The 13609-nt window shown below is 35.7% G+C and overlaps 1 protein-coding gene across 17 annotated transcripts in view; it reads right to left on the bottom strand.

Annotated features, from left to right (window-relative positions):
- Positions 1 to 1858: 1858 nt before the first annotated feature.
- LOC128682010 (segmentation protein cap'n'collar-like) overlaps positions 1859 to 13609 on the bottom strand; it is a 111218-nt gene continuing 99467 nt past the window's right edge. For 12 of the 17 annotated variants that reach the window (XM_053766450.1, XM_053766440.1, XM_053766449.2 and 9 more), the window contains exons 13-22: positions 11986 to 12100; positions 11500 to 11599; positions 11017 to 11134; positions 10252 to 10340; positions 9572 to 9701; positions 8752 to 8850; positions 8157 to 8287; positions 7104 to 7277; positions 6132 to 6231; positions 1859 to 5631 (exon numbers count right to left, since the gene is read on the bottom strand). In XM_053766450.1, the coding sequence (XP_053622425.1) occupies positions 5567 to 5631; positions 6132 to 6231; positions 7104 to 7277; positions 8157 to 8287; positions 8752 to 8850; positions 9572 to 9701; positions 10252 to 10340; positions 11017 to 11134; positions 11500 to 11599; positions 11986 to 12100 (1121 nt within the window). In that variant the 3' untranslated portion in view covers positions 1859 to 5566. The remainder of the gene's footprint in view (positions 5632 to 6131; positions 6232 to 7103; positions 7278 to 8156; positions 8288 to 8751; positions 8851 to 9571; positions 9702 to 10251; positions 10341 to 11016; positions 11135 to 11499; positions 11600 to 11985; positions 12101 to 13609) is intronic. The other 5 variants (XM_053766452.1, XM_053766451.2, XM_053766445.2 and 2 more) reach the window with 1 other exon arrangement.

Raw genomic sequence — 13609 nt, 5'->3', positions numbered from 1 at the left:
TACTTTTGGGTTAACTCAATCTGTGTGATTTGTTCTTTTATATATAAAAAAAACAGTGTTGTAACGGACTTTTATATGACAATGCTGTTGTACGAAGTACTTACTAGATCCATGCGATGCTCAAATCTTATTTGACTACGTTCTCATACATGACTACTTTTTCATAAACCTTTCATTTCATAACCTTCTGTACCTTATACTCGATTTCCATATTCATGGAAATCAACTCATGGAATTAGTGGGTACTCCAACTGTGCAGGACACAGGCTAATCGTAGACTCGCCTAGGTGTCTTTTAGCACTACTATAGGTTCACTAATAAATAGAAGTAAGAAATTGCACGGCTTTTCACAGTGCAGGATTTATTGTCTATAACTATACTATATTCTTAGTCTGTGCACTATTCTATTTGTAATCTATCACAGTCTATACATATACACAGTCTCTATCTGTAATTAATACGATGAACTATGCTATCACTTTTAATAATCGCTGTGCACTCTCTAGGTACTGGTATCACTGCACTGTACTGTGTCTAACACTGTTCCTAAAGACTGACTGAACACTAACTGAAAACTGTTTACTGAAACTCTGTTCACTTTAACGAAACTGTTCACTGTTTCTTCTGTGCTCAAATAAAACTGACTGTTTATCACTGAAACTGACTGAAAACTATTATAACTACTATAACTGAAAACTTTACTGGAACTATTCACTATTTCTTCTGTACTTCACTGTTTCCAAGAGACTGTAGACTGGAACTGGTAAAATAAAAAACTGTCTGTACTGACACTGACTGAAAACTAATTACTATAACTGAAAACTGTATTCACTGTTTCCTGGAACTATTCACTATAACTATTTCTTCTGTATTCCACTGTTTTCAAGAGACTGTAGACTGGAATTGGTAAAATCAAAAACTGTCCTGTCGAAGGACTCGGAGATTCTTATATAACCAGACAGCGACGAGCAATTTCCTGTTGGAACACTCCAGTAAGAAAAAGACAAAGATTCCAGTAAGAACTTTTAAGAATAAAATCGAACTTATAGCGGAAGATTATGATGTTTCCCTGGTACTGTAAGAATGAAACGGCGTAAAGGATGTATTTCCTTCTCTTTCGCACCTATTGCAAAATGGGCGTTTCTAGAATGTTGGCTATTATTCTGTGTGTGTGTGCGGAAGGAAGGCTTGTAATTGGTTCTGGAGCATTCGATTATTCCTGTCTCGTTCCTACTTGCTGCGATCTATATATTGCCTTCTGTTTTCTTTTGTTGTAGTAGTTCTAGATTTTTCGGACATCTTTGCATCCGTTGCACCAGGAATACAAAAGTTCATTGATGTAGCCTTTCTCTGTCTGTTATATATATCTGTCTTTGTCTATTACTTTACGATTTACTACGCTATTCACTACGAATTCTTCGGCCATCTTTACATCCGTTGCACCAGGAATACAGAAGTTCATTGTATTTTCATTGATTTAGTCTTTCCCTGTCTGTTACATTGGAATTTATCACTATGAACTTATGCAATTCGCTTGTGTGAGTGTTGACGTACTATTTTATTTTTTATTAATGAATGAGTTGTCGCATATACCGACGAAGCAATTACTAAATCCATGAATCAACTCAGTGGCAGTGAGTGACATCATTTTTTTTTCATACACTCCACTACTTTATTAATGTTTAAGAATTAGAAATCCTAGTAATAATAAGCAAAAGTTTATGACGATGTATGTATGTTTGTTACTCTTTCAAGCGAAGTCTACTAAACGTATTGTTATAAAATTTGGAATAGGGTATTTTTTATCTCGAAATATTCACGGGAGCGAAGCCCCAGTAAATAATAAATGAAACAAAACTTTAAAATTCACATTTTATATTTAGACTTAACACTATGTTATAGAACCTAATTTAAAAATAACTTCTGTTACAAGTAAAAAAAAAACTTATAATATAAAAGTTAATAATATACAGCTGTATGCTCCTTCAGTAATGAATTCAACACAGTTTCATAAATTTTGCTATAAATAATACTAACATGGTTCTGTGGCATTATATTATTTAAAAAAGTTATATAAATCGATCGTCGTGAACACTCATAAAAAGTTAAAGCATATTAAATGCCAAATTATTTATTTATTACATTACACAACATAACAGTGTAAATATAAAGCTTACAAATAGGAAACTAAGAACTACAAATTTCTATAGACATTTCTGCTAAATTCGCGAGAAAAAAAGTTAGTAATTAGGTATGTTTTGTCTCGTTCTGTCGATGTCAAATATTGTAAAGTGCGACAGTGAGAAAACATTTTAGCTTGAAGTATGCTTTATCTTTTTATGAATAGGTTATAGTATAGGAAAGGTTATATAGTAAGGAATCTTGAGTAAGGAGATATATTTTTCGTATAAAATTATATTACTGTTTGTTTTGGAACGAGCATAAATTTCAAATATTACTTTTTTAGAATGCTCTGCTTGATTTATAACTGTTAATTCGTGCTAATTCGTATTTTCTGGCCAGCAGATAATATATTATCTGAATAGAAATACGAATTAGCATATTAACTTTAATAAATAGGATTAAACAATAACAATTCAACTGATCTGAGAGAAATTTATTTAAATCCTATTATGATTGCAAAAAATCACTTATATTGAAAAATACTTTAGTGATCAAACATAGTATAATAAAAAAGGAAATAAAATCGGTCCACAATCGACTGAGAAATCGATGAACATATAAAAATAGAATACACTCAAACATCCTCCTCCTTTTTTTAAGTCGGTAAAAAATTTAGTAGACACATTACACATATGCAGTAGAAAGAGATGCGAATACAATGCCACAGATAACACAATTATAGGGTCATATATTGAGTAAAAAATATGTGACAACACAATACAAAAAAAAGCACATCAACGTAGTTACAAAAACATTGCAAATTAGTCCCTATTACCGTCGTATACGGTTCCATGTAGGGTTGGATTAGATTAGCAATTTTCTTTAATAAAACAATGTTTTGAAAAAAAAAATATTTCAAAAGGTAAAAAAGTGGCTTCAATTTTCACACAATTTGATATATATGTGCCTTGCATAAAAAAAACATATTAGTGGTGCCTACTTCAGTATCAATCTCTTAAGAAACGGACAGTTAAGAAACGGATTATTAACGAGCTAATAGCCATTGCAATACCAGAATGGTCAATATTGGTTGATAAACACCGAGTGTTGCTAGCCGACAGGAGACAGCGCCCGCAATTATTTTCTTCACAGGCTGTACCTCTAGCTCCATAGAACTTGTATAAGAAAATACGAATAATTACTCAATATGTGAACCCTAAAAACTAGCTGACGAACCCACAGCCTTATCACCTACTTTTCAATAAAATAAAAACTCGAGTGAAATGCTTTTCCTACCCGTGATCTAAAATCCTTAAATAAAAAAATATATAAACACTTCATTTTAATATTAAGCAATATACTACGCGTTATAAAAAAAAATATGCACCAAAAACAATCGCTCGACCTAAGCGATTTTTCTTAAAAAGACAACACTGACTTAGCTTTTGGGTGTTGAGAAAAAAAAGAAAAAACAAACTGACCATAGACAATATATTTTACATATTAAAAATGAGTTGCCTTTTAAAACTTACGTACAAACTTTTATAGTAGCATTTTATAAAGATCGCTATGAAAAAATATACTGACGATCTTTTAAAATATATAACTACAAGTGATATTATACATTGTTACAACAGATTGGCAAATTTAGCGTTATCACCGAGTTTCGTGTTCGATAGTGACGAGATATCTTTATCGATAAAAAACATATCGATTCAAGATACTCAGTGACAACACAATATTTTCAGTAGTTTTTTTTTAATATAAACATACATACAGCTGATTGTGGCCACCGAGTTTCATAACCCTTGGCTCTGTCTACCCCGTAACGGGTAAAGACTACTGTATGTATCTATGTTTAATATGTGAGGTGAGTTTTTGTACTTGCATCGAAAATTGATAACTGCTTAGTAGCAATGAAAAACAGAATTCAAAATTCTATAACAAACTAACCTAATCTAATACATACATAAATAAAACAGAAAAAAAAGAATATTTTACAAAAATGTGTTAAATATAGTTTATAATTACTTATTGCAACGAGGCGGCGTCATGGACACCAAAAATTCTATATTTATGGTATTTTTTATTTTATTTTAAAATCAGTCATTTCTGGCATACGCAAACTAAAGCATCGATGTATAGATAATATTATGCATGTGTGATCAACGTGTGTTCAATTTCTTAATCGATGAACGAATAACTTTAAATACATCAATGCTTTTTATCATGTGAATAATGTAATCGCATCAAAACAAGAAAAACCTATAAAATACTAACAAAAAATGGAATATTTTATACTATCACATTTTTTTTTAAATTTCGAGATGATTTTGTGAAACCATTTAAATTATAGAGGCAAACAGGCCATCGTTGCCCCGTTAGGTTGTCGCAGAACAGAAATAGGAATCATTTCATTTATTTCAAAAACAAAAATAAAAAAATTGCTTGTTTTATTTTGATTATACATGTTTTTTATTGTATGATCTTACATCAAGAATGTGTAAATAAATTACATACATGCAATAACTTAAAAAAGATCCAAAGTGATGGGAATTTTATTATAGATTTAAATAATGTAAGCGGCAAGAAATTCCATATTTCCCTCATCGCGAAACCTTTTAAAAATAACCAAATTCAAGACACACGTCAAAGTGACAGCTGTCAACGTGACAAGCCAAGCCGACCATAGACAAATACGATTAATGTTACAAATCCAGAACAAGAAGTAAAGTTACAGAATTAATTAATTCTATAGCTTTAATTTTTGTTAAGTATAGTTTAATTACGTTAAATTGCATACAACCTCTGAATCACTCATAACTTTCGAGGGTTAACGGTAGTTAGACATTATTTTATAGATAACGCAAGATATTCATAACCTAAGTCTACATAATTATATTTCTTAAAGCAATATTGAAGCCAATCGTCCACCGCCAACTAAGCTCAGCTCGCATAGTTGAGCCTTTTTTATACATGTGCGTTCAGCGCGGCCGCAGTTATGTTACTACTTGAGATAAACTAAGCGCACCTCACTCCCTTGCCTCACCACTCTGACGTAACGTTCTAGTACAAACCGACCATCGCTTACATAGTTTTAGCTTTTTGGGTGGACGTATTACTTTCAAATTTAGCTTAGCTTAGTTCTTAATTACTTTAGCTGGCGGTGGACGTTCAGCTTTAGCGCTTATTTATTTGCTTAAAAACAACAACTCTTTAACATTGCATGAACAAAAGCGATCAACGCTATGTCCGAGCAGGATAGCAATACATTCGAATACAAAGGTCGTTGTACGAAAATCACACTGCATGTGGAATCGACTATAGTTTTTCTTAAAAATATTTTTTGTCACAAAGATTTCTCGCGTTACCTAAAGTGCTATATATCTACATTTATTGCGTGTCTGTCTGTGTGCTACCACCTCGGGAAGTAAGGCGGGGGTCACTGCTCGTAGTTCTTCGTTTTTCTGTCCATCTCGTCGTCTGACGAGCGGTTCATTGAGTGATCTGATGAAGAAAGAGAAAATTATTATTTTTTTCTAATGTCATAACAAAAATATCTTTTGTAGCACAATCTCCAGTAATGTTTTATAGTTTACGCAATTAATTAAGAGGAATTGATACAAATGGTATGATGCTGGCGCCAGTTAGTCGGAAACGCTCTCTACGGAGATATTTAAGTTTTTCCTTTACTTTGTACTTGATTCACATGTACACTGTGTTATGTAGTGTAAATAAATAAATCACTCTCACTACATAGGATAAAATAAAGTCGCTTTCAGCATCTGTCTGTTCCAACTCTGTGTAATAATGTCTATTTTTCATTTTGTTGTTTTAATATTTCCACACAATGCTGTATTGTTTTTGGAATAAATTAATATGAATAACTCACTTAATATAATAACGGTTTAATGCAGTTTTCAGTATTTTTTATACAGAATAGCCTCTTAGACCGTGCAAAACCGGGCCGGGTCGCTAGTAATGTGTATAACATGTATGTGACTAACCGTGCTGCATTTTGGGTACAAGGACAACGTTGCCGTCCGCGGCCTGCTGCAGAGAATATTGCGAGGAGGACAGCGGGCGACCTTCCGGGTCACGCAGATTCTGTAACAACACATTTTTGATAAATCAAAGCCAGAAAGAAAAAAGAAAAGAAAAAGTTGATTATTTCCACCATAATTTAAATTACTTCAGTTGTATTTAATAAAGGAGGGGGTGGACTGGAGCCTGAGCTAGGAGAATCCTGTGTTTCAGGACTCCAGGACCCTCGCCCACAGTAACATTGTGTGATCATTGGATATCAGAAGATACGTTTCGGTGGAAGTGTTTAGTGTCGTTTTCGAGTATGCTTGTGTGGTCGTGTATTGTTTAATTTTTATTATATTATTTATGCTTGGATCAAACAATATGCATACGAGTTAAGGGGAGAAGAAGATATGAGTGTTTGACTCTGTGTGTGTCTCAAGAAGTTATGTATGTAAAAATGTGAGTTAATTTCAAAGTTCAATAAGTTATAGCTGAAAACACTGCTAGTAGTTGCTTTAGCTTGGTGAATCATGATTCAAATTGATCTGTAAATTGTGATGTGGATAAGAGCGAGAGATGCTCTAGATTCTGAAAAACGACTTTATATTTGATTTTTATAGGATGCTTTATACATGAACTATATGAGCAATATTATAATAACATTTTTGTTAGTTTACAACAATTATGAGAGATTCAGCGTCAGTGTACTTAAGGTTAAATAAGAACTTTTGTACAGCGAGTTCACAATCGCGAGTTCTTTTTGGGAAAATGTTTAACAACGTGTTAACTTTGTTATATATGTATGGTGCGAGGAAACACGACTGGCGTCTGAACAAGGCAGGCCTGTGTTGTAAAAGTTAAAAAAAAAACATGTATATTTATAATTATAAAAGGACCTTTACAAAAACAAAAAATCGGTAAAGTGCGAGTGGGACTGTCGGCGGTCTCACCTGGAACACGTGCCGGTACAGCTTGGCGAAGCGCTCCTTGAGCCGCTGCCGCTCGTGCTGCAGGCTGTGGTGGTCGCGCTGCGTGCGCTGCTTGCGGTCGCGCATCGAGCGCACCTCGTCCGCCAGAGACGTGATCTGGTCCAGCTTGCGCTTGCGGCAGTTCTGCGCCGCCACCTAGCGGGGGAACGGTGGATTCATAAATACATATACTGGGTTCCTGGTATCAAACGCAAAGCCCCCGAAAATACTACTTGGGTACATCAAAACAAACAACTTTTATTCTACGATTTTTCGTGATTCGTAGTTTTCTTTTCATATAAAAAAAATACAGTCTAATATGAGATTCTACACATGTTAACTGTATGTAATAGCCGAGCGACACGAGACAGTGCAGTACTTAGCGTTATGTAGCGGAATCGAACATAGAGTTAACGTTTTATAGAAACGACATTAAAACAAAAAAAAAGAAATTTGTATTTATTACGTTTAGACAAAATAACAAAATATGTTAGTTTCTATGTACCTTATGCGCCTTTGAAAGGTTATGCGTTAGATACCAGTAACTCTGTATATAGGGACAAATCACACCAATTGAGTTAGCCTCAAAGTAAATTCGAGACTTGTGTTTTGGGATACTAACTCAACGATACTATATTCTATATATGGTCCCGGGGATAGAACCCGGGACCTCCACTGTAGTGGTCCGGCGTGATGACCATTAGGCCACAGAGGTCGTCAAAATGATGGATTTAAAAAAGATCAATTTACTCTAACGCTTATATGGTTACATTTATAATAAAAAAACCTAAAACAATTTTATTTTTAGTTTTGTTGTACACCTGAATGCATTAAATTCTACTGTGATGGGGGCTTACTTCTATTGGAATATAGCACTGAATAATGTGTAGTAGTTACAAAACTCAATTTACTTCGTTCTTACCCCTAGCCCGGATGTTCTTAAGGCCGTGTTTATCCATGGTCGTTTTAGAGACAATTTTTTTAATGTCACCGGAATAGAATACCTAAATGCTATAACTATAAGGCTTAGTTTACCTTATTCTTGCCTCTCCTCCGGATGTCCCTTATGAGGGACAGCTGTGCTTCGCTGAGGTCATGTTTGGAGAGTCGCTCGTTGAATTCGTCCATTGGCAAGTTAATTATATCGTGGACCTCCATTGGTATACCTGGAGAACAAAACACTAGTTTTAAAGTCATTTATTCACTGCCCTCGACTCCGGTTCGCGGTAAAAAGTAAAAGTTTTCATAATCACATTCAAGAAATAGTTTTTCGTATAGTATTTTACCATTGTTATAATATTTTGAAGCGGTGGTGGTGTAATGGTTATGACGCCCGCCTGTGAACCGAAAGGTCCCAAGGTTCGAATCGAACTCGTGCCACATGAGTTTATATACCTCCACACCAGAAATAAGGACAAACAAACACACTTTCATATTTATAATTTTCGATTACATCTACACAGGCAGTGTTCACGTCAAATTTTCAGTTACTAAAGATTTCAGCGCTCTGTCTCGTTCCTTCTCATGTACTACGCACGCGAGCGAAATGGACGGCATGACTATAGCTATCTCTGTAAAGACAGAGATAGCTATAGTCATATATTATTCAAAGGAATAAGTGATGTCTCACCCAGTGCCTTCGCCCTCTTCTCGTCTCTAGACAAGTGTTGCCCGCTGCTGGTCGCAGACGAGCCCCCGTCGGAGATGCTGCCATCTGTCAATCGCCGCACTAAAACAATCAATGGTGGATTGTTTTAACATATACAGGGTCACTGGTATCAAACGCATAACCTCCTAAAGACTACTTGGGCACATCAAAACAAGCAACTTTTATTCCACGACTTTTCGTGATTCGTAGTTGTTTTTTTTTTTTCATATATAAATAAAAAAAAATCTAATTTGCGATTCTACACATGTTAACTCTATGTAATAGCCGAGCAACACGAGACAGTACACTAGCGTTACGTAGCGGAATCGAACATTATAGAAGAGTTAACGTTTTATAGAAACGACATTAAAACTAAAAAACTTTTTTATTTATTTATTACGTTTAGACAAAAGTCCTTATGCGCGCCTGTCGTTACGATTCATAAATTTTCTTGAGGAAGGAATCATTTCCAAAATCGATCTATACTATTATTATAAAGGGGTAAACGTTTGTGATGTTTGAGGCGGGTAATCTCCGAAACTACCGAACCGATTTAAAAAATTCTTTCACCATTACAAAGGTGCATTATCCAAGAATGCTATAGGCATATATTTTTTATCTCAAAATTCCCACCGGAGCGAAGCCCCGGGCAACATCTAGTCATTCACAAAATTCACATTTAGTGCGGGTTTACATTTCACTTAACACTATCGAATCGATTCGAAGTGTGTTGTCGTTCGCTGCGTCTCACTTCGAATCGGTTCGACGGTGACACAGTTCACAAAAACGTTTAATCAGTTACCTCTCTTGTCGCGGACGGCGGCGGGGCGCTGGTCGGCGGCGAGCGGCGCGCTGTAGGTGTGGTTGTGGCGCACGCGCTCCGCGCCGTACGGGAACCGCGCCGGCGCCGGCGCAGGGCTCGGCACGCCCGTCTGCAGGGGGGAGGGGGGGGGGAGAGACAGTTTTAAATATCTATCTATTATCTATCATTGTATGTACCACATTTTATGCAATACAAAACATTCATTCATTTGTTTATCCATCCATCCATTCATTCATTCGTTCGTTCATTCAATCACGTTCGTTCGTTCGTTCATTCATTCATTCATCTCTATTTATCTAAATATAAAACTTGTACATTAACTGACTGCTCTGAATTCTCATTGTATGGCTAATTGACTGGGTAACAATTTAAAATGCGTGGCCCCTTGTTTTGCAACTCCACATCCTGTTTCACGGGTCTACTGGAAGAGATCTCATTCATACTACTAATATTATAAATGAGAAAGTAAGTTTGTTACCTCTTCACGCTCTATCTACTCAACCAATCTTCTTGAAATTTTGCATACATGTAGTTTGAAGTACGGAGAAGGACATAGGATACCTTTTAATCCCGGAAAGTTTACGCGGGCGAAGGCGCGGGTAATAACTAGTATTTATATATATATATAGATAGTATCTATATATAGGTAAATGCTTTACCTGTAAAAGCGAGCTGCAGTGAGCGGAGTTGAGCTCCAAAGCGGGTTGTAAAGACGGGTGGGGGCCGAGTTGATGACGGCTTGCGAATTCTGAAAAGATTCCGTACTGCGTTACGATCATTAAATAAATAATCTGTTCCCTATTTTTATGCATACAATTTTATGTCATAATTTAACATGGCATACTTTTACTATGGCATAATAATTTTTAAGCATAACGTTCTTACGCATAATGGTTTACGTATAACAATTCGAGCCATAACTAGCCTAATCCAACTTAAAAGTTAATTACGCCACATTTAGCCGTATGGCAAAAATCAATTATGCCTGAGCTATTATGACCAATATATTGCATGCCAAAATCGTTATGCCAAAGAACAATAGGGCAAAATGGCTTATGCGATAAAAAGTGGTCCCTTCCATGCCATACCTTTCTCTTATCTGAGCGTTTTAACTGTCACTCCATTGCGTATATTGTATGAGAGCATTTATTTACCGCAATGGAAAAACAAGAAATGTACGTCGAAAACGCAATATTTGGCGAACTGTTGTAGTGTGGAATCGATATTAAAGTATCGAGATGAAGACTACGCTCGACGACTCTCTCTCTCTCTATTTCAACTGAGTGTGTAAGCGGTAGCTTTCTCAACCGTTGAGCGTTGGAGCCCAGGGCCCGCTTCCTTACATTATCGTGTCTTGGGTTTGTCTGACAGGAGTGTCAGGCGGGAGAGGCATAGCCAGATAGTTCTCTACTTTTCTCACTTACCATTATGCATATGCATGTTATCGTGGTACGCCTGCTCGGGACACGGTTCGTACTTGACCACTCCGGGGGCGGGAGTGGGGCGCGCGAGGGGCTCTAGGGAGGGGGGAGGCTGCTCCTGCTGGGGAAAACAATTTGTTAGATTATTGTTTTTTACTCTGATTTTATCTCGGGAACTATTCTAAGATTAAAATTTCGAGAAAATTGGTTGAATAAACAAAGCCAATTTCGCATTAATATTATTAGCTCGGTTTTTTATCTATCACTTGCGACCCGCCCCGTCTTCGCACGTGTGCAATACAATCTTCGATAATGTAAAAACCTTACTAATGGTAAAATAATTTTTGAAATCGGTTCGGTAGTTTCGGATATTACCCGCTTGAAACATACAAACTCACAAACGCTTACCACTTTATAATAATAGTATAGATTGCGCGAGTAACACCGCGGGTTGCGGCTAATGGGTAATATAAATTGTTGGCTTACCTGGAAGCATCGTTTTCCAAACATATGATGCTTCTTCTGCGGCTGGTGGGGTGTGGAGCGCTCGCGTCCATACGCTGCCTCGTATGGACGGAACTTTGAACTGCGGACAGTGTCATTACATTAAAACTATTTACATTTTTACAATTTTATAAGGTCGTAAAATTCATGCCTTTAAGCGACTTGAACAAACTCCGACACCAGTGTTAGTAATTAACACACTCGAAAAGAAAGATCTCTTGGTTGACTGTTAGAGAAGCAATTATTATAGAAAAAAATATTATTAAATGTCCAATAATAATTATAAACAAATGTATACTGACAAATCACACAGATTGAGCTAGCCCCAAGGTAAGTTACTTGTGTTATGGGATACTAACTCAACGATACTATATTTTATAACAAATACATATATAGATAAACATCCAAGACCCGGGCCAATCTGAAAAAGATATTCGAGTTCGGACAACTGTCATTCCTCATTCTTACCTGTGGAACTCCTGCGCAGAATCGCTTCCCTCGCACCACTCGCCGTCAGAGAGAGACGGCACTCTTTCTGAGCCCATTGAGGACACCGCGCTGTCCGAAGCAGAATCGCGTTCAGCTGTTAATCAAATTTAAATAAATATTATTTTATTTATTATAATTACAATTTTACAGCTAACAATAATAAATAAAAATAAAAAATCAGATTGAGCTAGCCCCAAAGTAGATTCGAGACTTGTGTTACTGGATACTACTCAACGATACTATATTCTATAACATAAACATATATAGATAAACATCAAGGACCCAGATCAATCTGAAAAAGATCATTTTCCATGTTGACCCGACCGGGGATCGAACCCGGGACCTCCAGTGTAGTGGTCCGGCGTGATGACCATTAGGCCACGGCGGTCGTTAAATTAAAGATCCTAGAAACCCTCGACACCTAAATTTCTATCAACTGAGCTGACGGTTTCCAAACACACAATATCCAAACATGGCTAAGAACACTCTCGATTAAATTCTCTTTTATATAAAAAAATGGATCAAAATTGGTTCAGCCGTTTGGCTGCTACGATGGCACGGACAGACATACAGATACGCAGACACATTAAACTTATAACCTCCTTCTGCAGACGGGGTTTGAAACAGTTGAAACTAAAACTAGCGGTGATCGTGCATGTGATATTGGATCTCAGATCAATTACTAGAATGATAACCATAGATTTCCATACTAATATTATAAATGCGAAAGTCTGTCTGTCCGTTCCGACAGATTTTGGTGAAATTTGGTATTTTAAAATCCTGGTTCAATCAAAAATCAACGCCCAAATGACTAAAAATTATGTCTGCTCCGCTTTCACGGTTAAACCGCTGGACCGATTCTAATGAAATTTGTTATGTATGCGATTAATGATGCCCCCGTTAAAACATAGGCTATTTTCTTTCAAAAATCAACCCCCAAAAAGCTATAAATGTTGTATGACAATCATGTTCGAATTTCGACTTTTGGTCGAATTAGTAATCCCAGAGATTAGTAATCTGGCTAAACACATGAAACACAAAAAATATAATTATACTACCACATGTAACTATTCTATGCTGTCGACGTCGCGTGTATGTACCTAGTTGTATTTTTATATCTTTTCAAGGAGAACCAACAATTACAGGCGGAAGTTCTTTTTTTAAATTTCGTTTAGAATTTAAAAACATTTCATTGTTTCATAAAATCAAAACCATTTAAAATTGGAATTAAAAATAAACTAAATGAATTTCAACATTTGCGAATTAAAAATAAAGCTCGGTTTAAAATCGATTTGACATTTGAAACATAATAATTATTTTAAACATTGAAACGTCAAGTTTGTTGAGTATCTACTGATATAATTTAAAAAAGAATAATTTTACAAGAATTTGTAAATAATTGTAAACTAAATAAACATTAAATTTGCAAGCATTTTGTAAACTATGTTGTCAAAATACATAAGTATAGAATTATCTATATATTAGCATTAGCTAATAGTTTAATAATAATATATTATTCACCTTTACTATGTTGTATGTTGATTGTCAATAATCAAATTTTGCGAGTTAAATTTCACCTAATTCCGCTTGTCCTACAGAGTTG

This window comes from Plodia interpunctella, chromosome 29, assembly GCF_027563975.2.
Source record: "Plodia interpunctella isolate USDA-ARS_2022_Savannah chromosome 29, ilPloInte3.2, whole genome shotgun sequence".
In the NCBI taxonomy this organism is placed as follows: Eukaryota; Metazoa; Arthropoda; class Insecta; order Lepidoptera; family Pyralidae; genus Plodia; species Plodia interpunctella.
The sequence above is the reverse complement of the archived record's forward strand: the minus strand, read 5'-3'. Positions and strand labels throughout refer to the sequence as shown.